The sequence below is a fragment of the Rattus rattus genome, chromosome 5 (assembly GCF_011064425.1).
Source record: "Rattus rattus isolate New Zealand chromosome 5, Rrattus_CSIRO_v1, whole genome shotgun sequence".
Lineage (NCBI taxonomy): Eukaryota > Metazoa > Chordata > Mammalia > Rodentia > Muridae > Rattus > Rattus rattus.
The window spans coordinates 99,462,264-99,486,132 of record NC_046158.1 but is presented as its reverse complement, the minus strand read 5'-3'; the positions used below and the strand labels follow the sequence as shown (position 1 = coordinate 99,486,132).

General features: G+C 46.4%; 1 protein-coding gene across 1 annotated transcript in view; it reads left to right on the top strand.

Annotated features, from left to right (window-relative positions):
* The window catches only part of Ppip5k1 (diphosphoinositol pentakisphosphate kinase 1), a 39,305-nt gene extending 16,868 nt beyond the window's left edge, over positions 1 to 22,437 (top strand). The window contains exons 23-30 of the mRNA XM_032904051.1: positions 717 to 830; positions 973 to 1,137; positions 3,663 to 3,753; positions 7,316 to 7,441; positions 8,154 to 8,216; positions 13,232 to 13,369; positions 17,915 to 18,028; positions 21,032 to 22,437. Coding sequence (XP_032759942.1) covers positions 717 to 830; positions 973 to 1,137; positions 3,663 to 3,753; positions 7,316 to 7,441; positions 8,154 to 8,216; positions 13,232 to 13,369; positions 17,915 to 18,028; positions 21,032 to 21,858 — 1,638 coding nt within the window. The 3' untranslated portion in view covers positions 21,859 to 22,437. The remainder of the gene's footprint in view (positions 1 to 716; positions 831 to 972; positions 1,138 to 3,662; positions 3,754 to 7,315; positions 7,442 to 8,153; positions 8,217 to 13,231; positions 13,370 to 17,914; positions 18,029 to 21,031) is intronic.
* Positions 22,438 to 23,869: the final 1,432 nt, after the last annotated feature.

The following is a 23,869-nucleotide window of genomic DNA, read 5'->3' as shown; positions in this document are numbered from 1 at the left end:
TGCTGGGACACAGAGCATCTAGAAGGGGCTGCTGGGACACAGAGCATCTAGAAGGGGCTGCTGGGACAGAACCCATGGTTGGGGATGATGCTGAACAAAAGCAACAACCTAGAACTGGGCTATGGGATCTGGAGAGCATGGAATGTGGGACAATGTTTTATGAGTCTTTTGTTTTGTTTTGTTTTTAAAGATTTATTTATTTTATGTATACAAGTACACTGTAGCTGTCTTCAGACCAGAAGAGGGCATCGGATCCCTTTTACAGATGGCTGTGAGCCACCATGTGGTTGCTGGGAATTGAACTCAGGACTTCTGGAAGAGCAGTCAGTGCTCTTAACCACTGAGCCATCTCTCCAGTCCTGTTTTATGAGTCTTGTGTGTGTGTGTGTGTGTGTGTGTGTGTGTGTGTGTGTGTGTGTGTGTACATGTACGTATGCCTTCTGTGTCAGTCTTAGCAAAGACATCTCTAAAGTTCTGCTGTTTGTACCATAGCTAACTGTTATTGGGAGAAATGGAAGGGAAGGATTTTAGAACTGGAGGTGGGGCAAGCTACTGTAAAAGATCAGCTGCAGACTGAGGGCAACACCCTGAAGCCTCAGTCCCGGGTTTCCTTGTATGGTTGTATCCTTTTGAATTCCTCTCTGGTGCTCCCACCTCATCTTCTGTCCCCACATCCAGACTCTTCCAATTACCCTCCATATGGTGATACCTTATAGGACCCCTTGTCAGAGGAGCGGTTCCATGTGGAGCTACATTTCAGCCCTGGTGTGAAAGGAGTTGAGGAAGGCAGTGCCCCAGCCGGCTGTGGATTCCGTCCAGCCTCTTCTGAGGTGGGCCAGAGGGTGGAATTTGGGACTGTAGGATTTAGGGACCAGGTGGTGGGAAACTTGGAAATAATCCAGGGTGGTTTAGAATTTGATATTAGGAAGACGGAAATCATCAATGCCTCTTCATTTGTCTATTGTTAAACAGAATGAGGAGATGAAAACAGATCCAGGCAGCATAGAGAACCTATGCCCAGGAAAGCCATCAGATGAGCCAGACCGAGCCCTGCAGACCTCACCCCAGCCTGTTGAGGGCACTGGCCTCCCGAGGAGATCACCCCTCATTCGTAATCGAAAAGCTGGCTCCATGGAGGTAATGACATGGACAAGATGCTGATGGGGGACAGATGCTCACAGGAGAATAGCCTTATTTCTTCTGAATCTTCCTGAGACCCGGAACAGAATCCCCCAGGAGTGCTTTTATATTTACCAAATATTTCTTCCACAGCTGGTTCCCAGTAGAACCTTCTTCAAGCTGATTACTACTTGTGATAAAGAATTGCCAGGCAGCAGAACCTCAGAGAAAAGGATTTTAAGATAAAGTACAGTTTGAACTGTGGGCTGACATCATTGTTTGATACCCAGAAACTGTGTGACCTTGTCCAGGTAGCTTCTCAAGCATCACGTGTTTCTCCGTCTGTACAATATGAGTAGTATCTACGCTGTAGATGCATTACAGTGACTATAGAACTGAAATTGATATTAGAGACCAGGCATGAGAAGATTTCTGGCACCTTACGGCACTAGACTCATCTATAGTGTCGTGTCAGAAGGACAGTTGGTCATCTGGAGTTCTGTGTGTCTCTCCTAATGAGGAAGCTTATCTGGCTGTTCTGTGTTTAGACTTTGTCCCAAGTCCTGCTTCTGGTTTTCTAACCCCGAGGGCAGAACGTGTGTCGATGCCATTGCGTCCCTTCTCTGCCCCAACATCGTCTCCTCTGGGCCAGTGCTGCGTCCTTTAGTTTCCTCAGTGACATTCCTCTTGACACCACGACTTGCCCCATCTCAGAGACTTTGCTCTGGACTCATGGGTCCTTTCACCTGGCTCTTTACAGGTCTCTGTCTTACAGGAGTTGGTTTTCTGTTCTAGGGAAAGAATCTATAACAAGCTTTCATATGTTAAAGAGGTTTATACTTAAGATTTTGGAGAAACCCAAGAAAATGAACTATCTCTTATCCAGAATTATCCTTTACTTCCTGATTATTTTAGGATGGGATTGATACTGTGACCATGTAGTTTCTTTAGGAGAGATGCGCCTTAGTTTCTCTCTGAGGTGCAAGTGTAACCTGGTATCCAGTTCTCTGTGCATGCCATCACTTATGTGCAGTACATCAAATGGTATGTAATTGTCTGTCCCAGGGCTGTCCCCTTGTCATCCTATGTCAGCTCCATGGTCATAAACAAAGGAAAGCTCTTTGACGTCCTCTCTCAGGCTTGCTGGGATTGTCTTCTGGAAGCTTCCTTCACTTTTTTCTTTGTGGTATTGGGATTGAACCCAGAGCCTCACACATGCCAGGCAAGTGTTCTACTGGGCAGCATCCAGAGCTCTTTCTATTATTTTTAATTTTGAGACTGGGTCTTGCTAAATTACCAGGGCTGACTTTGAATTTACTCTGTAACACACACAGGTTTGATTGGTGGTCCTCTTGCCTTATCCTCCAAGTAGCTGGAATCACAGGGCGGAGCCACCAGCCCCACCTATGATTCTGTTGTAATCACACTTTCCTTTGAGTTATTGATGTGGTTAGATCCTGGCTCATTCAGGATGGCTACCCAGGATCTGTTCCTCACTTAGCCTTCTCATATTAATCCTTTCTCTCCTTGCTCTGTAGGCCTTGGACTGTCTTTTCCTCATCAATGGCATCTCAGCCTTCTCTTGTCATCTCATATCTTTTGAACTGTTTTAGATTATATGACCTTGATAGCAGCTGTGCTGGCTGCCCATCCTCTCCGGCTCTCTGACTGGCTCTGCCCTGTGGGCACTGGGGCTTTGGGGCATGAGGCTAAAGAAGCCTTGACCGGCTTTCCACCCGGTCTGATTGCAGGTCATGAACATGCAGTGCACGGGGAACCTGGACCTGATCCCCTTGAGGGGACGGCGCCGCAGGAGGTCAGGAGACCTCCCCAGGCTTTCCCCAGCCATCAGTCTACAGCCCCGGGCTGTGTCCACCACTCACCTGGCTTCCTGCACACAGGTGTCTCTCTCTTCCTGACTTGCCTTCCTTTTCTGCCTTCTGTCTTTGCTTTTTGGGATCTAGGCAAACTGACTGATTGCCTAGGTGGGATGTGTGTATGCTTGGGGGTTGTGTGATTGGCCCTCATGGGTATTTAAAAAACAAGACAAAAACAACACAACAACAACAGCAACAACAACAACAACAACAACAACAAAACAGTTTCATGTGTTGAGGAATAAATTGGTTGGAGGGGAGGCTTCTTGGCTTAAGTAGAAGCTGAGAGGGCAGCCCATACTTTCTTTGTGGCTGGGTCACTGTGGTTGCCTTTCTGAGTCCTGGGAAGGGACAGGTAAGACGGAAGAACCTCCTCTGCTGAGGACGACGAGTGTTTGGGTCAGGGTTTCTCAGACGCAGGTGGGGTGGGAAGGCTTTGAGAGCAGTCTTGGCAATAGACGTGCCTTCTAACATAGATAGACTCCCCAGACTGCTCACCTCTGCACTGTGCACTCTCCTGTCTTACTCCTCTTCCACCATAAAAATCCTTTGGCTCATCTAATCTTTTTGATACTGCTTGGCTTCATAGGGGCAAGAATTCAGAGCCTGGGTTCTATACTTAGAGATGACAAAACGATCGATTAACCTAGTATCCTTTTTCTCCAGGTGCTGTCTGAAACTTCGTCTTCAAGACCTGGTGGCTATCGGCTGTTTTCATCTTCACGGCCGCCAACAGAGATGAAACAGAGCGGCCTAGGTAGGTTTTCCCACATCTCTCACTATTGTTGGAGAAGGCTATCTGTCTGTTATCCAGAGTTTTAGTGTGGGAAATCTTCACTACGGAACTGGGACCATCCCATCCAGTCGGGGGCACCAGCAGATGTGGGAAGGGAAGATGACGTGGAGAAGCCATAGTTGGATGTGAACACGAATCCCTGATGTTGGTTCTCATCCCAGACGAGTATTTGCCTTCTGACTTTCTCCACCAGACCCCATTTCCCTGTGACGGGTGTTTCCTGGCTCCCCTTCTCACTCCTTCTCTGTCCCTCCAGTGTAGCCCAGACTTTAAGGGACCATGGAGGCTCTGACCCTTCAGAGTTATCAATGACAGAGGTGTAACTGGAGGTATTTGTGACCCACCATTGTCTTATGTTCATATGAGACCTTGTGCCATGTCTTCCTCTGAAGCCTGGTTTTCACTCCCTGCTTTTCTAATCCTGTAACGTTTTCCTTTCCTTCCGGAAGCTTGAGGGACACCAATCTGAGACGGGTGTAGAGGCAGAGGCTTCTCGAGGCTTTGAGGGAAAGTCTCTTGATTTTTTTGAACCCTGGAAAGGGGTGGAGAACATCATCCAACCTTTTCTAAGGACACTTGAGGAGGCACCAAGCTCAGGGTACAGTATTCTTTGGAAGGGGTAGTCCTTGAGGCAGGCCATCTCTGAGCTGGACTCATTGGAGGCCAGAGATGACCGTGTTGGTTTGAACTGGTTCTCCTGGCTCATTTTTAAAATATTGTCCTATTCTTTCAATTTAAATCCTCTAATTTTTCTGTTACTTTTGTTCTTGCTGCTTGATTTTTTTCATCCAAAATGGTTAACATTTGAACTAGAGGAGAAATGTTTTGGTAACTTTCCAAGATAATTGTATAGGTACCAATTGCCTTCTAGAATCCTGAACTGAGTTTGTTGATTTGGGGCATGAGGATTAAATGGCAACTGTGCAGGTCTGTGATGTGGAAACCCCAGTACACATGATCTTGTCCAAAACACCAAGAAACAGAAAGACCCAGTAAAGATTAGATTTCAGGTACGTTAGAAAGTAGATACGTGTGCAAGTGGGAGTTATATCAAGAATAAGGTACAGGAGCCAGGCATGGTAGTGCACACTTTTAATCCTAGCACTTGGGCGGTTTGGAGGCAGAGGTAGGTAGATCTCTAGGAGTTTCAGGCCTGCCTGATCTACGTAATGAGTTCTAGGCCAGTTATGAATTCTAGGTCAGCCAAGGCTGCACAGTGAGACGCTGTCTCAAACAAAATAAAACAAATAAAACAGATAAAGGAGAAGAACAAGAGGAGGAAGAGGAGGAAGCATAAGGCACAGGAAGCTGCATATACAGGACAGTGGCATGTGCCTATAGACCAAATCTAGCTACATGGACAACATAGGAAGACTCCTATCTCAAAAGCAAACTGAAGAAGGCAGAGCTAGGGACGCACAGGCCTTGTGACAGATGGTGGTGGAAAGACTGCCCTCTGAGGTATACTGGCATGAATGTACCACAGAATTACTCAGTAGAGGAAGTAAATGCATACACGACAGCTAGGTGTGGTCTGGGATAGAGCTTAAGTTCTCTCTAAAGACAAGCAGACATCTTGGGCAATGTGTCCCCTCTCCCTTAAGCCTGATTTGGCATGAAAGTTGGAAGATGTTGCTGCAGAGAGGTCCTGAGTTCCAAGGTAGAAAATTGTTTTCCACCAAGCTTTCTGATTTTTTCTTACAGCTCTGAAATACTGGGACCCTGGTCTTCTTTGTAGGCTCCAGGAAAACTATCCTCTTCCCCAGTCTGAATATGAATGTGATCTCCCCTGCCAAGCCCAGGGTCTTGGTTATGATGGATTTGGAAGTAGAAGATCATATCCAAGTATATAGAAAGAATTCAACCTTCTTTTTGTCTTTTTTTTTTTTTTTTTTGAGACAGCCTTTCTACATAACCCTTGCTGCCCTCGAACTCACTTTGTAGACTAGGCTGGCCTCAAACTCACAGAGACCTGCCTGCCTCTGCCTCCTGAGTCCTGGGATTAAGGGGGCGCACCCTGACTCCTAAATATCAGTCCTGTGACTTCCCTGTCCTCAAAGGCTGGAGACGGAGGATGACGAGTCCAGCCCTGCTCTCCATCACAGTGGGGACAGGAACTGACCTGACTCACAGAGGTCCTTCCAGTTTCATCTATTCCTCAGATTGGCACCTCTTTTTGCTCTCTCTGAACTTACACATGTGAGCAGCTGGCTTTGATCACTGAGCTTGCAAGACAGTAAACTTTTCAGAGCAGGGGGGAAAAGCATTCTTTTGTTGTTGTTTCCTACTCTCAGTCTTAATAGGGTGCTTAGCACATAATTGGCATTCACACCCTACTTTATAAGCAACTGACTTTTCATCTATCTTCTGATTTGTGTCCATCTTGATATCAGAATCTATGCTGTTTCTCTGTGAAAAAAAAAAAAAAAAAAAACAAAAAAACCCCCTCTTTTCTAACAAACACAGTTAGTCCTTGGAGAGATCTAGATTCCTGTCCCCCTTAGCTCCTATACTATGACCCTGAGCAAAGGAGACAGACCCTTTTGGATCTGTTTCTTCACGAGAAGTATATAAAATGAGAAAGTTACACTAGATGGTCTCTGAGTCCCTTTTGGCTTTTAAAGTACAAGCCTCGGGTCTGGAGAGATGACTCAGCGGTTAAGAGCACTGACTGCTCTTCCAGAGGTCCTGAGTTCGGTTCCCATATGGTGGCTCACAGCCATCTGTAATGGGGATCCAATGCCCTCTTCTGGTGTGTCTGAAGACAGTGACAGTGTACACATATAAATAAAATAAATAAATCTTAAAAGAGGAAAAAGTGCAAGGCTCAAACTAGTAAGTGGAAAAAAAAAATCCCTGGAGGATGTGGGCGTTGGATGAAGAACTTGAAATTGTATGCCAACCAAGCACTGAAAACCCAGCCTCTAGCTTCAGTGAGAGCCTTTCCCTTTCAGACCTATAAGGGGCTAGATTTCTAGGTCTCTCAAATCTTCTGTTCAGAGTGAATGACACCCATTTAAGTTTAGGGAAACATGGGCCTGCGAGGTGATTCAGTGATAATGGAACTCACTTGCTGCTAAACTTGGTGACCTGATTTAATTCCTGGGGCCTTCGTGGTGGATGGAGAGGACTGATTACAGCAAGTTGTCCTCTGACCTCCATGCCTGCCATGACATGCATTCTCACCTCCTCCCGTACAAAGTGTGTGAAAGTTGAGGGAGACTGACCTATATTCTTTATCAGAGAGCCACCTGGGAAGCACAGTCTCCCTCAGTAGCTTTGAGTACCTAATCGGACTAACCAGTTTTGCGGTGGCCTTTTGTCTCTGCCATGTGGATATTCTGGAGGTTTGCTTCCTTGCTTGCCTGGTGTGGCTATGGACAGTAGTGAACACTTTGTGGTTACTTGGAATAGCCGCTTTGTGGTGGCGCTGAGTGGCTGTGTGTGTCTTAATGTTGTACAGTGGACTTGGGTGTTGTGAATGCAGCTTTGTGTGGCTACTAATGTGCTCCTGGCCTTGCAGGCTCACAGTGCACAGGGCTGTTCAGCACCACAGTGCTGGGCGGCTCCTCCAGTGCTCCGAATCTTCAGGACTACGCCCGCACCCATGGCAAAAAGCTCCCGCCTGCCGGTCTAAAGCACCGAGATGGTATGTGGGTGGTTTTGGGGGGCAGCTCTCTCTTTTTCTCTCTTTCTTTCTCTTTTTAAATGTATCCCCCAGCAAGCATAGAGCTCCAGACTCTCCATGCTTAAGATGGTACTGGCAGTGACCTTATGCCAAGCTTTCTTCATGGATAATACACGGGAGAAGGAGCCAGGACCTCCTCCACTCCTCCATTTGCATTCCCTCTCACCATACAAAGACTACTTACTTATGTTTCTCCCTTCATAATCTCCCCACACAGCCTGGCTGCGTCAGTTTGTACTCTTTCCTGGATTCTGGCCTGTAGGGGTGAGGACTGAGAGGATGATCCATGGTCAGGAGGAGTGCAGTGGAGTCTTGGTTACATTTCAGGGAATCAGGGTTAGGGATGTAGCGGTCAGTCGCTCAGCTAGGGTGAAAAGATGACATGGAAGGACACTGGGGGAAGGGACGGAAGTTTCTACACAGACTTTACTTCCACATGGCTAGGAGGAGAACATGGTGGTGAAATTAGAGTTGTCTGGTGGGACAGAAGTGACACCAGCTGCTGAGAGATTACAGCAGAGGAAGTAAGTGAATGTTGTTGTCAGGATCCAAGGGACTGGGGTGGGACCAGATTACAGGATGAGGTAAAGAACCAAGTACACAGTGGGCAGGTTCCAAAGCCGAGGGTGGGCACAGGGGTGGGTATAATCCCCGTGATGTCTTTTCTCCCCAGAGCTCTTGTTTGTCCCGGCCGTAAAACGATTTTCTGTGTCGTTTGCAAAGCATCCGACTAACGGTACGTTTGCTTCTGACTCAGCATCATCCCTCCTCCTCATGTCACCTCCAGACACTTCACCCTGAGTTCCGACACTGACTTTGCCTCTCCTTCCACTATATTGACACCCTGCTTTCTCTGAATGAGCCCCTCACTAAGTGTCCCTCCTGGGGCATTTCTTTGTGACAGCCTTAGCCATAAGGCTTATAAGCTGGATAGGCTGACCTATCCCTGTGGCAACTCAGGGTCTGATTTCCATAATCACCACCATCATCATTATATCACTTTTGTCAGCATCAGCACCTAAACATGAGTTATGACTCTCCCTTTCCTATCACATACCTGTCAGAGTGCTTGCAGACAGACTAGGTTCTCCTTCTTAGATGAGAATAGCATTACCTAGCCTGGGCTCATTTCTTCTCTCCCTGCTGTCTCAGTTTGTGGAATTTTGACCTTGCTCGTTTATTCTTCAGCTCTTTTGATGGGGTTGATGGGTGTGCTCTTCTCCTGGAGCAACCCTACAGTTACTTAGAAGAGCTTTGGTATTGGGTAGATAACTTACCATCGCATTATTCCGTCTCCTGCCATTCTGTGTCCTTTGTGTGGCTCTTGTGTTCCTGACATCTGCTTTATGTTTTACTAACCTGGTGCCTGAGCCTAGAAAATAGGGGCCCAGATTGTTTTGGGATAAAAGGAAAAGAAAAGGGAAAGGAAGGGAGATATTAGGTAAGGAGAAAGCTCACTCCTTGATGGTTCTTTCTTTCGTTTCCGTTTCTTTTCCCTTTTCTCTTTCTGGCTGACTGGTTGGTGCTCAGATTGAACCCAGGTATTCCTGTATATGCTCTGCCGTGAGCGAGGCCCCAGCCTCTGGATCCTGAGTTTTCAGTGTCCCGAGGCCAGACGTATCTATGGTAACACTATCTCAGAGAAGCTGGAATGAAGAGTTGAGATGAGAATCTTGGCAAAACTTAGGAATGAGTGATATTGTAAGAATACAGAAGAACTAGGTCTGTGGACACTGCACCATGAAGGGTTATGGTCTCTGTGGGGCACAGCAAGAGGTTTTTTCCTCTGTGTGTTGTATCTTGTCCCCAAGTAAATCCAGTTTTGTTAGATATGGTTTTCTTCTGTTTGAGAGCTGAGCCTCTCAGAGGAAGGTAAAATTACTCTGATTTCCTGTACCCACACCCACCAGCTGCCTTACCAGTGATGGGTGTTAGATTTTAGCCTGGCCAGGTCATGCATATCCTCTAGATGTGCTGAAGTCTCTCCCTAGGTTGGTGACCCTGTATTTAGTCCGTCTGTCTCCACCTCCGGCCTTGCTCTTCTGCCTGTGGCTGAAGTCTCCATTCATAGTGACATGTCTGTGCTAACTCATATAGCCTCACATAGCACAGTCATCAGAGGAGAACTTCATGTCCAACACCCAAGCCTGGGGCTTGGACTTAGAGAACCAGGAGCTTGGGAGCCTGAAGTAAGAGCTAAATCACATATCTCCTAGTTTCTTAGGTACCATAAGAAAAGATCCAAATTCATAAAACAAATCCTCAAACCGCTATCTGCACTTCTCTGAAGCCTTGGTTGGCAGACTCAGCAGCTGAAGAAACAAGAATTAATTTTTCCATAAGAAGGAAAGGAAGAAAGACCCGGACAGTTCAGGTATAGTTCAGGAGAGCAACCCAAGGCTTCTGACAACATTGCCCATGTCCTCAGGTTTCTTCTGGCCGCCTGCTTTTTTTTGTGTTTGAGCTGGGAGGTTAATGTGCTTGCAAAGCCCAGAGTCTGGGATCTACCTGTTGTAATAAAAACTTGGAGCTATTGTATTTGGCAAAGAAGATCATCTTGATGGAATTTAGCCCTTAAGACAGCATGAGAGCTCCACCTCATGGCCAAGGTCTTGCCTTACTGACTCAGCAATTCTAGAGCTCATGGCAGATTCTTTATAACCGTGTGCCAGCCTACTGCCCATCATTCCTTTCTCCTTGCATGATGCCTGGCTTTGCAACAGCAGCTGAAAAAAACAAACAGACAAACAAATAAACACCCCCAAAACTGGACCTGGCTTTTGGAAAAGAGATAAGGCAATGCTGTCTTCATACTTTAATGGAAGAGTAGTCCCTAGTACATCATCCCTGCCTGTGTTCCTGATGAACTATATCATATCCTGTGACTACAGCCAGCACACAGGTGTGTTACATCACTAAACTATGTGCTGAACTCACTGTCATCCGGAATGTCAGAGTGCCCAACACATTTGTCCCACACAGCTGTGTGACCATTGGTACAGTCAGGGCTCACTGGACTAGTCCAGGAAGGGTTGAGTGTTCTCTTGACATCCAAACCCCAAGCTCTTTGGAAACTACACTCTTGGGGAAATCACCAGGTGAGGTGGTTCTGACCTGGGAGTTGTGAGTAGTCTTCCTCAGCTGCCTTGACCTTCTCCCTTTTCTGTGCAGACATCTGTATCCAGCCCTTGCCCATGGGTACAGAAGACCTCATACTCACACCAGGTCTTCAACCCCATAGATTTCCCCCAAGAGCTTACACTGCTGTTCCTCTTGAACCCTTCATCACATGACTTTCAATGCCTTCAGCACTTTTGCTGCTGAATCCCAGGCATCCACAGAGTTTGCCAAGTGGCTAAAAGGTTGAGGGGTTCCAAGTCAAAGCTCTTGCACACCAGCTAAACAAAGAGCAGAGGGCGAGCATCAGTGGAAGGAAAACGTAACATTATTCAACTGTTGGCCCCCGTGAGGGATACAGCACCCTTGCCCCCATATTCTGAGAGTTTATTTGTACAAGAGTAAGATAAAGGATAGTTAGTGGTATTTGTATTAGAAAGACCAGAGTCTGGTGTTTTTATTTTTTTTTCCTTGCACTGTTTCAAAGGAGTCCTGCTGGTTTTCCGCCAGCATTTTGTGCCAGCCACCTGGCACCAGTTCTGTCTGTGGCTGCCCTAGAGTTGCCTTGCAGCAGCTCTCAGCCCTCTGGAGTATTTTCAGCTAGTGTCATCATGCCCCCAGGTATCATTTTGACCTTCTTCTCAGAGTGACTCTGAAATCTCTTCATCTCTTTCCCAGCCTCGTAAATCCATTTGTCTGAAAAGCGGACCCTAGGGTTTAATGTAAGATCAGAGATGCTGAGCGGGGCTCCTGGCTCCAGAATTGCAAGCTCACCCTTTTCCAGAATGATGTAACTTCCACAAGCACTGACTGAACTGTGCTCAAGGAGGAAGGGGGCTGGAGCCTTAGGGTCTCATTAATGCCTTCTCTGAGTCTCACTGTGTGGTGCCAACACTCTTCTTCCGAGTGAGGGATGGACCATGACTCTGACCATTTTTCTTTCCTTAGCTGACCTTGGGTCGATGTGGTTCCCACTCTTAGTGACGCTTGTGTCAGTCGGTGCCCCTCATTGTCTCTCCCTCTTCTTTATCTTTGTGCTTCCTATCGTGGTCCCTCTGTCCCCTGCAGAGCTGCTGGATGACCAGCACCCTGTGGTCCGGCTGCTGCGTACTCTTTCCTCTGACTGCCCAAGGGGCTGGCCAGTCTCATTGGATGCCACGCTGGCGCACCACCTGCACCAGTGCTCCTACCACCTGCGCCTCTTCCGGAACTGGCTGCGCTCAGGCCAGGATGACCCCGAGTGCCTCTACGGTACCCCTGCCACAGGCTGGCTGCCGCCACTACCCCGCCTGGGACTGATCGCTTTGCTTACTGCATTTTTGGCTGGAGAGCCATTCTAGTCTCTGAAGTTACGTGACTTGCATTAGTTGCTTGATTGGGATTGGGGCCAGGCTGCCTGGTAGCTGTAGCATTGGCCGCTCATCTCCCTTCTGGTCTCCTTTCTTACTCCCCCTAATGTCACCCACTCTACTCAGCATAGGAGTAATCTCTTGCCCTGGAATCTGTGTTTTGTTTTTATTTTTTAATCTGTCTTTATCTCTCTAATCTTCTACTACCATCATCTTCAAAACCAAGCACTCTGATGAGCTAGAGACTCCTCTAACCCCGCCACTAGATTATAAGGGAAGCCAAAGCACAGGGCATCAAGTAAACATCAAGACAAGCAAAGCTGGAGGTTAAAAGGTGGTCTGGTGTGGGAACATTGAGCCAGGACTTTTACTTATTGGTGAAGAACAGTCTTCCCTAGATGGTGCTGCCCTCCTCATTCTTAGTTCCTTTCCAGAAAAGCATTAGAACCATCTGGGCTGAGAAAGTGCTTAGGACATGTTCTCGGTCCTTCAGGGGGAACAGTTTTTCCACTAATAGTCCCAGGAGTAGGGTTATCCATTGATGTCTACCTTTGTGAGACTCATAGATCTGTGTTACAGGGTATTTTTAGAGGGGCAAGAGTTGCCTCATTTTCTTGGTGGAATAGAGAAAACCTAGCAAGCCCAGGATGTTACAGTAGAGCATAAGGAAAAAGCTTTGATGTGATGGAAATGACCAAGAAAGAACTCCCATCTCCTACCCTGTTCATGCATGTGGTTTTCCTCCGCTGAGCTTCATGTATTGCATGCTCCAGTTTGCATCCAAGCATTCTAGCCCTTCTACCCACATCCTAAATTTGCATGAAGCCCTCCTTGGATCCCATGCCCTTCTCCTTAATCTGTTCTTTTTTTTTCATGATCCCCGAAATCTGCTGTTCTTTCCGAGCTCCATGACCCACTGCCTCATGTTAAATCTACAGTTTCCACCCCTTGCCTCTTGATCCTTATTTTATTGCCCCAGAAGGCACAAGAGCAGTGTTGGTGCTCTTGTTAGTCCACAGGACGCTGTAGACTCCATAGGCAGGGTGAGAGGTGATTCGATCACCTGGAGGCTTGAACCAGTGGACATTTTAGGAAAATTGGAGATGAGATAAATAGACTTCCTGAAGGGCTCTAAAGAGTTCCTTTTCCTGGAAACCTTGGATACCCCATTCTCCAAAAGCCACAGATTCTCCTGATGGCTCTCAGGGACTCTCCGTCCTTCCTTGGCCAATTGGAGTGCATCTGGTGGGAATAACATTGACTTTACTCATCTCTTTTCCAACAGGATTTGAAGGGTGCTCCATGGTACCTACCATCTACCCCCTGGAAACACTGCACAATGCCCTTTCCTTGCGCCAAGTGAGTGAATTCTTGACTAAAGTCTGCCAGCGCCACACTGATACCCACGCACAGGCATCTGCAGGTATGGGAAGCACTGTTTGTGTCTCTACCTCCATACCTGTAATTTGTAGAACATGAGAAAATCATGAATTTAAAATGGGGGCAGGAGAGATGCTTCAGCAGTTAAGAGTGCTCACTGCTCTTGCAGAGGACCAGAGCTCTTTTCCCAGCACCCATATCAAGTGATTCACAGTCACCTGTCTGTAACTCCAGCTCTAGGGACTCTGACGCCCTCTACTGGCCTCCATGGGCACTGAAACACATCTGCACATAGAAACACAGATGCACATACACATACATAAAACAATATAAAACAAGTTTGAAAATAGGAAGTTGGGAATTTAACTCAGTAATAGTGTTTGCCTAGCAAAGTAAACACAGAGTCCTCTGATCGGTTCTCAGCACAAGGAAAGAGAGGAGAGACAGAGGGAGAGTGAGCATGTTAGAAACGGGGGGCGGGGGCCAGGGGGTACTGCAGAGATAGCTCGGTGAGTATAGTACTTGTGTTGTAAGCATAGGAACCTGTATTTTAAAAAGCTGAGCTGGCCTGGTGGTGCATGCTTTTAACCCCAGCACTAGAGAGTTAGAGGCAGATAGAGCTCTTAGTTTGAGTCTAGCCTTGTCTACTTAGTGAGATCCTGGACAGCCAGGGCTACACAGAGAACCCTGTCTCAAAAAGCTAACTGCTCTTGAAGAAGAGCTAAATTCAATTGCCAGTATCCATGTAAGATGGTCCACAGCAACCTGTACTCCAGCTCCTGGGAATCCAACACCCTCTTTTGGCCTCAGTGGGCTCCAGCACTCCTGCATATATCCACTACATAGACACACATATACATACAATTTAAAAATAAAGTAAGGGGCCGGAGAAATGACATGGTGGTTAAGAGTGGTTGGTGCTCTTGCACAAGACCCAGGTTCAGTTCCCAGCACCTATATGAGTCATCTCACAACTTCCAAAACTCCAGTCCCATGGGCTCTTCTGGGCTTTGCAAGCAGTTTCATGCACGTGATGGACATATAGCTAAGTAATTACACACATACATAATTCTTAGTTTGACAAACAATAATGAGTCTTTGACGAATAAGGCGTGATAGCATACATGTAGGCCCGGCACTAGGTAGGGCACACACACACACACACACACACACACACACACACACCCTGAGGGTTATAAGCCAGCCAGCCTAGCCTCTTGGCTAGCGCCAGTGAAGGAAACTGTCTCAGTAAGGAAAGAGTGGAGATGCTGATGGTGCCTAAGGAAATTTACCAAGGTTGTCTTCTGTCTCACGCACCCACACATACATGTGCACTAACACGTGGATAGTTAGGAACTAAATATGGAGGCTTGCCCACCAAAGGACATTGACCCAAGCTGAAGAACACAGGGCTGTGGGCAGCAAAGATTACATGGTCACTTGACTTTCCGGACTTCAGCCATCAAAATAGGCAGATTTTTCTTGATCGTACTGGTGGCTCACACCTGTTTTCTAGCAGTGACATGATGCTGTCCTCGATTGCTTCCTATTTCTATAAATATTATGGCCAAAAGCAACTTGAGGAGAAAGAGTCTTTCATTTTATATCATGAAGTAAATCAGGGAGGAGCTTAAGGCTGGGACCTGAAGGCAGCTACCGTGGAGGAGTGCTGACTATTGGCTTGTTCTCTGGGTTCACACTCAGCTATCTCTCTTTTTCATTCATTCATTCATTCATTCATTCATTCATTCATTCGTTCGTTCGTTCATTCGTTCATAGATTTTTATTTTACATGTATGAGTGTTTGCCTGTATGTATGTAGGCACATCTTCTATGTGCCTGGTGCTTAGTGCCTGTAGAGAGTAGGAAAGACAGTCAGAGCCTCTGAAACTGTAGTCACACATGGTTTCTGAGCCACCATATAGGCTCTGACAACAGAACCCAAATCTCTGCAAGAGCAACAAGTGCTGTTAAGCCCTGAGCCCTCTCTCCAGTCCTCAGATACCCTTCTCATACCTCCTAGGGTCACCCGGCCTGAGGTGGCACTGCCTGTGTGAGCTGGGCCCTCCCACTTCAATCACTAATCAAGAAATTGCCCCTCAGACTTTCCTGGAGGTCACTCTCATGGAGGCCTTTTCTCAATTGAGGGTCCCTCTGTCAGATGCCACTAGCTGTGTTAGACTGATAGAAATACTAAGCAGTCTGGATCCAGACTCATCTGTCCTCAGTTCGTTGGTGCTGCGGGGAAGTATTTCTTTTAACAAGGCAGTTGACTTGCAGTAGTGAAGTTCCTGACCTAGGCTGTAGTCTGAGAGAGTACAAACCATCTGATAACTCTATTATTTTACGAGCTGGGGGGAAGGTATGTGTGAGCTATGACACACATGTCAAGGTCAAAGGACAACTTGTAAGAGTTGGTTCACTCCTCCCACGATGTGGGTCCCAGAGATGAAACTCTGAGGTCAGCCTTGTCAGCAAGTGCCTTTACCCACTGAACCATCTCCTCCTCCCCGATACTTCGTGAAATTAAAGAGCCAAACTCATCTTTCCCAGCTCCTCACTGCTCATAGAGCTTAACATCAAAGCAGAATTATCCCTCTTGCTCTCCCTCCCTCCCTTCCTCTCTCTTTAAAGTTTGTGTTTCCTATCCAACACCAACTTTGTGAGAGTTGGATAGGAAACACAACTATGTAGAGAGTATCATGCAGACGGCACTAATTTTCCCTTCACCACATCTTGTGGCAGAAGAGCCTCTTGCAGCTTCACGGTGAGCTGTATGAGGTAATAGTCACACTGTTGTAGTGGAAGCTTGTATTTTATAACTTTCTAATTTAGAATAGATCAAGAGGAGGTTTTAAAATTCATCACACTATTGGAGTGGAAGCTTGTATTTTATAACTTTCTAATTTAGAATAGATCAAGAGGAGGTTTTAAAATTCATCCTGGCTTTGTTTTAGACACTTTAAGAAAACAAACAAACAAACAAACTTAGGCGCTAATTTACTTGAGACTCCCTGGGTTTAAAGTCTCCATGATAGGAGGCTGGTGCTAGCGGTGTGTTGGGCTCTTGTTGGAGTGTGGGCCTCAGTCCTAAGATGTCGTCTTCCTCTTTAGTTGATATTGATGGGACATGTTTTTCTGAAAGAGGGCAGACCTGCAAAGTTGATACTTCTCCATGAAACTTAGTAGAGAAAAGTAAATAACAGAATAGTTTGTGAGTTAAAAATGAAACCCATAGTCAAACAACCACAAAGACAGAGAAGTGACTTTAACAACATACAGTGGGGCCAGCGAGATGGCTCAGCAGGTAAAGGTAGTTGCTATCATGCCTGATGATGTGAATTTGATCCGTGGGACCTACATGGTAGGAGAGAACCAACTCTCCTAGGTTGTTTCCTGGCCTTCACCACATGCTTTGGATCGTTTGTGCTCACAAGAGCACTACACACATAAATACCCCAGGAGTCAACAGCACTGGCTACTCTTTCCTCCTCTAGGTTGTTTCAGCACTGGCTGCTCTTTCCAAGGACCTGGGTTTGATCCCATTCCCAGTTAAAACCATCTATAACTCCAGTTCTAGAGAATCCAGAGTCCTCTAAAATTCTCTTCAGGCACTAGGCACACATGTGGTACACAGAGACACATGTAAGCAAAGAAATATACACATAAGGGTAAATTTAAAAAGTTGGAGAACAATCTAAGAGCACATATGGCACCAACCTCTGCCCTCCACATGAGTGCATACACGTGTGCACACATACACGAACATATATGCATATTTACACACACCCACACACAAAAGAGAATAAAAGACTATCACTTCTTCCCAAAGTAATTTATAAGTTTAATATGATCCAATAAAACACAATTCTGTAGGTTTTATTGAAAAATTAGGAAAAACTACGTTAGAAAGGAAAAGAAAATCAAAGCTGGGATTAAAGGCGCGCAGCTCCACACGTGGCAGAACACAGAAAGTTTTGAGAGCAGCAGCAGGAGAGAATCAAGTTTTCATTTGCAAAGCAACTTCCAAGGTCTTTACCTTTCTCAGTTGGGGGTTGAGGCACAGTGATGCACATGTGAAGGCAAAGGGCCGAGTGTGGGAACCTGCTCTCTCCTTCCACTGTGTGGGTCCTGGGCCCAAACTCAGGCCATTAGTCTTGGCATCTGGCTGCTTAGACCTCAGAACTGTTGTCTACTTTTTTAAAAGTATATTTGGTATTATAGAACCAAATGTGTCTGTATGTATGACATGAGTGCAGAAGGGGGGTCTCTCTGTTGGAAAGTAGGGGACCGAGAGAGAGGGGCAGGACAGAGTAATGGGGGATGGCAGATAAATATGAACAAATTATAATAATACATATATATGAAAATGCTATCATTAAACCCCTTATTTTGTAAACAAAAAAATTAATAATTGTATATTTGAAAAGGATCATAAAGTTAAAACAATGACAAAGGTTTGGGTCAAGGTCTCTAGAGTATGTTTCTTCTCAGCCAGAGAAAGGGTAAAGTGACCTTGGTTGAACTGATAGCCTGGATTATTTGCCGTGGGCCTTTTATTCACATGCCTCTCCCTCCACCGACACAGCCCTCTTTGACTCTATGCACAACCACCAGGCCTCAGATAACCCGTTTTCCCCACCCCGCACTCTTCATTCGCCACCCCTGCAACTTCGACATCGCTCTGAAAAGCCACCTTGGTGTAAGTAAACTTTTTTCGTTTCCTAATCAAAAACCAAGAGGGATGGAGGGACTGGTGGATAAGAGAGCTGTCCTTTGAAAGTTAAAAAGGTGAGGATTAAAGACTAGGACTGCGACTGAAGCAGTGGCTCTGTGGTTTCAGCAGGTAAGAGCATGTAATGCTCCTCCAGAGGATTCCATTTGCCCAGTGCCCACATCCTGTGGCTCACAACTGCCTGCAATGTCAGCTCCAGGGCAATCTGACACCTCTAAAAACACACACACTCTCTCTCTCTCTCTCTCTCTCTCTCTCTCTCTCTCTCTCACACACACACACACACACTCTCTCTCTCTCTCTCTCTCTCACACACACACACACACACACACACACACTCTCTCTCTCTCTCTCTCTCTCTCTCTCTCTCTCTCTCTCTCTCTCTCTCACATCTCTCTCTCTCTCTCTCTCTCTCTCTCTCTCACACACACACACACACACACACACACACACACACACACACTGAAAAAAATAATAAGAGCCAGGCAGTGGCTATGCCCACATTTAATCCTGCCTCTCCACGAGTTCCGGGATAGCCAGGGCTCCACAGAGTTTGTCTTGAGAAAACAAAAACAAAACAAAACGAAACAAAACAAAAATGCCTGCCATGAGTAGCTGAGTAGCATGGTTCACCGAGGAGGCAGAGGTGGGTTTTGAGTTGTGGGCAGCTTGAGGTGCATAGTAAAGCTCAAGACCACCCTGGGCTACTTAAAAAGAGGCAGACAGGGATGGCCATTCTGGGAGACAGACTTCTGTGCTGTTTCCAAGCTAGAGCCAAAAGGCCCTTACCTCTGCCCTCCAGCCCCACTGAAGAGTCCCCTTTAAGACAGTGATTGCTAGGACCTTTTCTATAAAAAGGGTGACTCTTCACCTATCTTCACCTGACCTCCCTTCTGGCCTCTCCACAGGGATCCTTGCTGACAATGACCACAAGACAGCCTAGATACATAGAAATACATAGAAAAGCAAAGAGCAAGAAAAGTCTCCATCAGGCCTGCATATGCTGTGACTCCAGCACATGGAGGGCAGAGGCTGAAGGCACTGAGGGTTTGAGGCCAGCAAAGGGCTGTACGAAGCAAGGCTGTCTCAAAGCACAAATAAAAGAGCAGGGAGAAGAAAGAGAGCAGGGCCTGCTGCTTCATGACCCACCTCAGGTCTGCTCGCACCTGTTTGCTCAGAGGAGCTGCTCCTCCCCGTGAGTCTGCTGTCCTCAGCCTCGCACAGGTTTTTCTTGGTGACAATATGAACAGAACTGCAAGTTCTTAGGATTGGGACACCAGTGGTAGGCAGGCACCAGTGAGGAACAAATCCTCTCCTTTTTTCTGTCTGTCTCTACCTCCTGAGTGTTGATCTAAGGTGCGTGCCGCCTCCCCTGGCTGACCTAGATGGAAGGATGGTTTCTGTGAATTCCCTGAATCACGTGACGTCCCGTGTGAACGGCTGTTTATGCACCTTTGCCCTGGAATGTAATCCTTTATTTCTACCAGAACCTTACACCCCACCCCCACCACAGCCCCCGCACGCAAGCAAACAAACAAACAAACAAACTGAGAAGCATTGTCATCTGGGAATCTGTCGTAGTCTTTCATCTTTAGATGAAAGAAAAAAAAGAAAGCAATTTTTTCCTATACACGCACGGTGCTAGAAAGTAGCATAATTCTGTAGCACCTCAGGGCTGAAGTGCAAAGATTCTCTTCCCGCTCTCCACGAAGGGTTTGTGTGGCCTCAGTCATACCTGTAGGCAGGATGCTAAGGAGAGGATTTGTTCCTCACTGGTGCCTGCCTACCACCCGTGTCCCAACCCTAAGAACTCGCAGTTGTGTTCACAACCAGTGAGAGGCTGAGGACAGCAGACTCATGGGGAGGAGCAGCTCCTCTGAGCAAACCGGTGCGAGCAGACCTGAGGTGGGTCATGAAGCAGCAGGCTCTGCTCTCTTTCTTCTCCCTGTGGTTCTTTCCTGCTGTCTTCATTTACAGGTTTGCTTTTTTATTTTCTGCCTTTACCAGAGCTTGCCAGGCAGCCCAGGCCGACCTTGAACTTTTGGTGCTCTGTGGTGTGGGCTGCCATGTCCACTCCTGGTTTATAAAGATTTTCTACATTCTCTTGCTTAATTCTTGGGATATTTCTTGCTCTAGAAATACACTGATTTTTTTTAAAGGATGATTCTTTACTTGAGCTTAACCAAAAGGTCAAGAGCTGTTATAGAAAGGTTTCTTAACAAAAGGTGACCATCACATTTAATTAAGAGCTTTTCTCCCTGTTTTGTTTTGCTTGTTTGTTTTGGTAGATGGTCTCATATAGCCTAAGCTTCCCTTTGGCTTGCTCTGTATAGCTGAGGATGATCTTGAACCTCTGCTCCTTCCGCCTACCAGGAGCTGAGGTCATAAGTACACACCACCATTCCTGGTGTTTGTGCAGTACTGAGTCCTGAGTTTTCCGCATGGTAGGCTGGCACTCTGCCACTGAGTCACATCCAGAGTCCCCTCAACTGGGAATATTCCAGGATTATATTGTCCTTATCTTCTCCCCTTCTTCCTATCCATATCTTTACACTATACCTATAGAATTAGGAACTATGGGGGTGGAACCTGATAATCAGTATTTAAGTATTTCCCATAGTTTTGATGTGTAAGTGTAATTGTGAATCTTTGGGACAAAATGCTTACCTGCACCCAGAGTAGGAAGGAGGAGCCATGGGAATTTGGAGTTGGGATCAGAGAGCATTTGTAAAAACTAGATGAAGTGGGCCTCATTCTCCTGAATCTTAGGTGAGTCTTGGCATTATTACGCTAGAGTGACCATTTCTAAGCTGAGCAAGTGCATATATCTGCTACATTTAGGAAGAATCCAGACCCCTTTCTCCAAAACATGAATAGCAAAGCTAATGCACTCTAGCGTTTAATGCACACACATTGGTAGAGCCTCCTCTTGCACCTTGTTTGACTTGACCTCCTAACTTTGCTTTACAGACAGCAGTGGGCCTTCCAGCACTGTGTCCAGTGCTGGCCCTTCCTCTCCTACTACGGTGGATGGAAACTCACATTTTGGCTTCAGTGATCAGTCCTCTGTAAATACACAAATGACTGAAGAAAAGCAAGGCCTTGGGTTGCTCCAGGAGACTCCTGGAGATGGAACACCAGAGTTCCACATAGAACTTGCTGAGTCAACCCAGTCCCCTCAAGAGCCACCTGTGGAAATCAGCCCTCCAGGAAGTCAGGATGATACTGAGGTCAACCAAACATGCCAGGAGGTCCCAGACATCATTCAGCCATGCCATGACATCCTTGAGGAGATTGGCCAGCCTAATCAGGAGGTCCCTGACATCAGCCAGCTTTTGCTGAAGAACCATGACACTGCCACCAACACATGTCAACCATGCCAGGCCAGCCAGCTGTCTCAGAAAGTTTATGAGGAAATTTGTCAGCTTTGTCAAGACAATCCTGAGGAGAGTAACCAGCTATGCCAGGAAGTCTCAGTAGAGCTGGGCAGGATGGTCCACAGATTCCCTGTAAGAATTGGTAGCAGCACCCAGGAAACCCTTATGGAAATTGGCAGGCCAACCCAAGAGATCCCCGAAGACCCATGCCAGGAGTTCTCTGAGAAGGTTGGCATGCTGACTCAGAAAGCCTCTGCCATCAATGAGTTATCTCAAGACATCCTTGAGACTGACAACCCATCCCAAGAGCTCTCTGAGGAGACTGATCTACAGGCTCAGGAAGTCTCTGAGGAGATTGATCGGGAGCCCGAGGTGGTCCCTGAGGTTGTTGATGAGCTGTCTAATGAAGATATCTCCTAAGTTCAATATCTGACTAGTGATATAAACACTGAAAGCCAGTCTCCGGCTCACAACCAGCACTCAGCCCTTCCACCAGCAACATGTGGCTAGTCATCTTGTTATTGGTGTCCTACTCTACCAGCCATTTGAGCCAACAGCCTTACTGTTGGCTAACACACAGAAAGAGCCCCAAGCAAGGTGTGGGCTCACACAGCAGTGTCTGAGGAAATAGGCCTTGTGGCATGAAACATACTCCTGCCAGAGCTTACGCCTAAGGAGGAGCTGTTTATGTTCAGAGAAGTTGTTGGCTCTTCACTTAGCCATGGAGTTGGGAATCATAGATTGTTGAAGGAAATGCCACTTAACTGCTGAAGATACCATGTTGAAGGGACAGCAAATATAACATGGAAGGTGGCAGGGTCTCTACTTGTTGAATGAAATATTCACAACTTTTTAAGGTACCCTCTGCCCATATGTGCATTCAAGGAAACTCTTCACTCTCACAGGCTAGCTCAGGGGAACTGCCTGAGATGTCTGGAAAATAGAGTTCCACTGTCTAAACTCATGGTTGAGACTGAACTTATGGATGTTTTGGTGTAAAACAGCTCTAGAAGAAAATAGATATTAGATTGCCAGCAACTTCAGAGTGACTACTTAGAATGCTCTGGGAGATTTGCATCAATCTATGAAGCCAGGCCTTCTTTTCTTGTGAGGCTATTGGGCTTAGAAGATGCTGTAATAGAGAGAATCAAGTTCTATTTTGAACAATTAGCAAAGATCAATGTTGTACAGACATGAGCAAAGATTTAATATATATATATATAAACATATATATTTCTGTAGTTTACCAGGGACAGAGTGGCCAAAGATCAAACACTCCAGGGTCCCCAAGAGGTTTGTCCTTATATCATGTGTCTTTGTGACCGTATGTGATTATGAAGCTTTTCCCAAAGATCTAGGGATAGGAGTGGGCATAGGTAATGCAGTCATTGGAGCGGGGGAGGGGGGACATGACGAGTGCTCAATAAACAAAATAATGAAAACGAGGGGGTGTGGCACCTTTGTGAACTCAATCATGAATATGTAAGCTAGCTGTGTCCGTGACTGAGACAGTCAGACACGAATGTAGATGAGCAGGGATGACTTTAAGGAGTCCCTGTGGTAGTCAGTCGACCATCCCAAGTGTTCTTAACAAGCAGAGTGTTGGGCAGCTCCTGAGAAATCGCCTCTGGTGCTTACTCGAGTGTGTGTCAGGGGAGCTGATGTGAAGAGGCAATGCCTTGTCTCTGCTCCATTGACATCTTTACATGGGGAAAGCTCTGGATACTGGGATGATGAGAAAGTCCCTTTTTCATATGCACATTTATAACCTGACCACTCATGGCATTCCTAAGACTATAAAGGGCTTTACTGAGGGGGCTAAATGTAGCTTTCATCCAATGGGCAATAAGTGAAAAGGTTCAGAGTTTTCTGGGGGAAATACAGGGACTGCTTTTGATCCCATAGAATGCAGACCACACTCCCTAAATCAAATGTTTATGTTCCTGCTACAGGCTCCCACATTTCAGACTATTTTCAGATGTTTTTGTTTGTTTCTTGCTTAAATTTTTTTTTTATTTTTATTTTATGTGTATGAGTGGTTTGCCTGCATAGAAATCTGTACACTGCACATGCGTGGTGCCCACAGGGGCCAGAAGAGGGTGTTGGAGCCACGGGAACTGGAGATGTAGAGTATATAAGCTACCATGTGAGTCTTCTACAAGAGCAGCCAATGTTCTTAACCACTGACCCATCTCTCCAGCCCCTTGGTTTTTTGGTTTTTTTTGTTTTGTTTTGGTTTTTTGTTTGTTTGTTTTTTGAGACAAGGACTCACTATGTAGCTCAGGCTGGCCCCAAACTTGCTATAACTCAGGCTGCCCTCAAACTTCTAATTCTACATCTACCCTGAGGGTTAAGATCACAGGCATGCACCATCACACCCTGCTTCTTCTCAGAAATGATGATGGTTCTCACATTTCTTCCTCCTCTCATG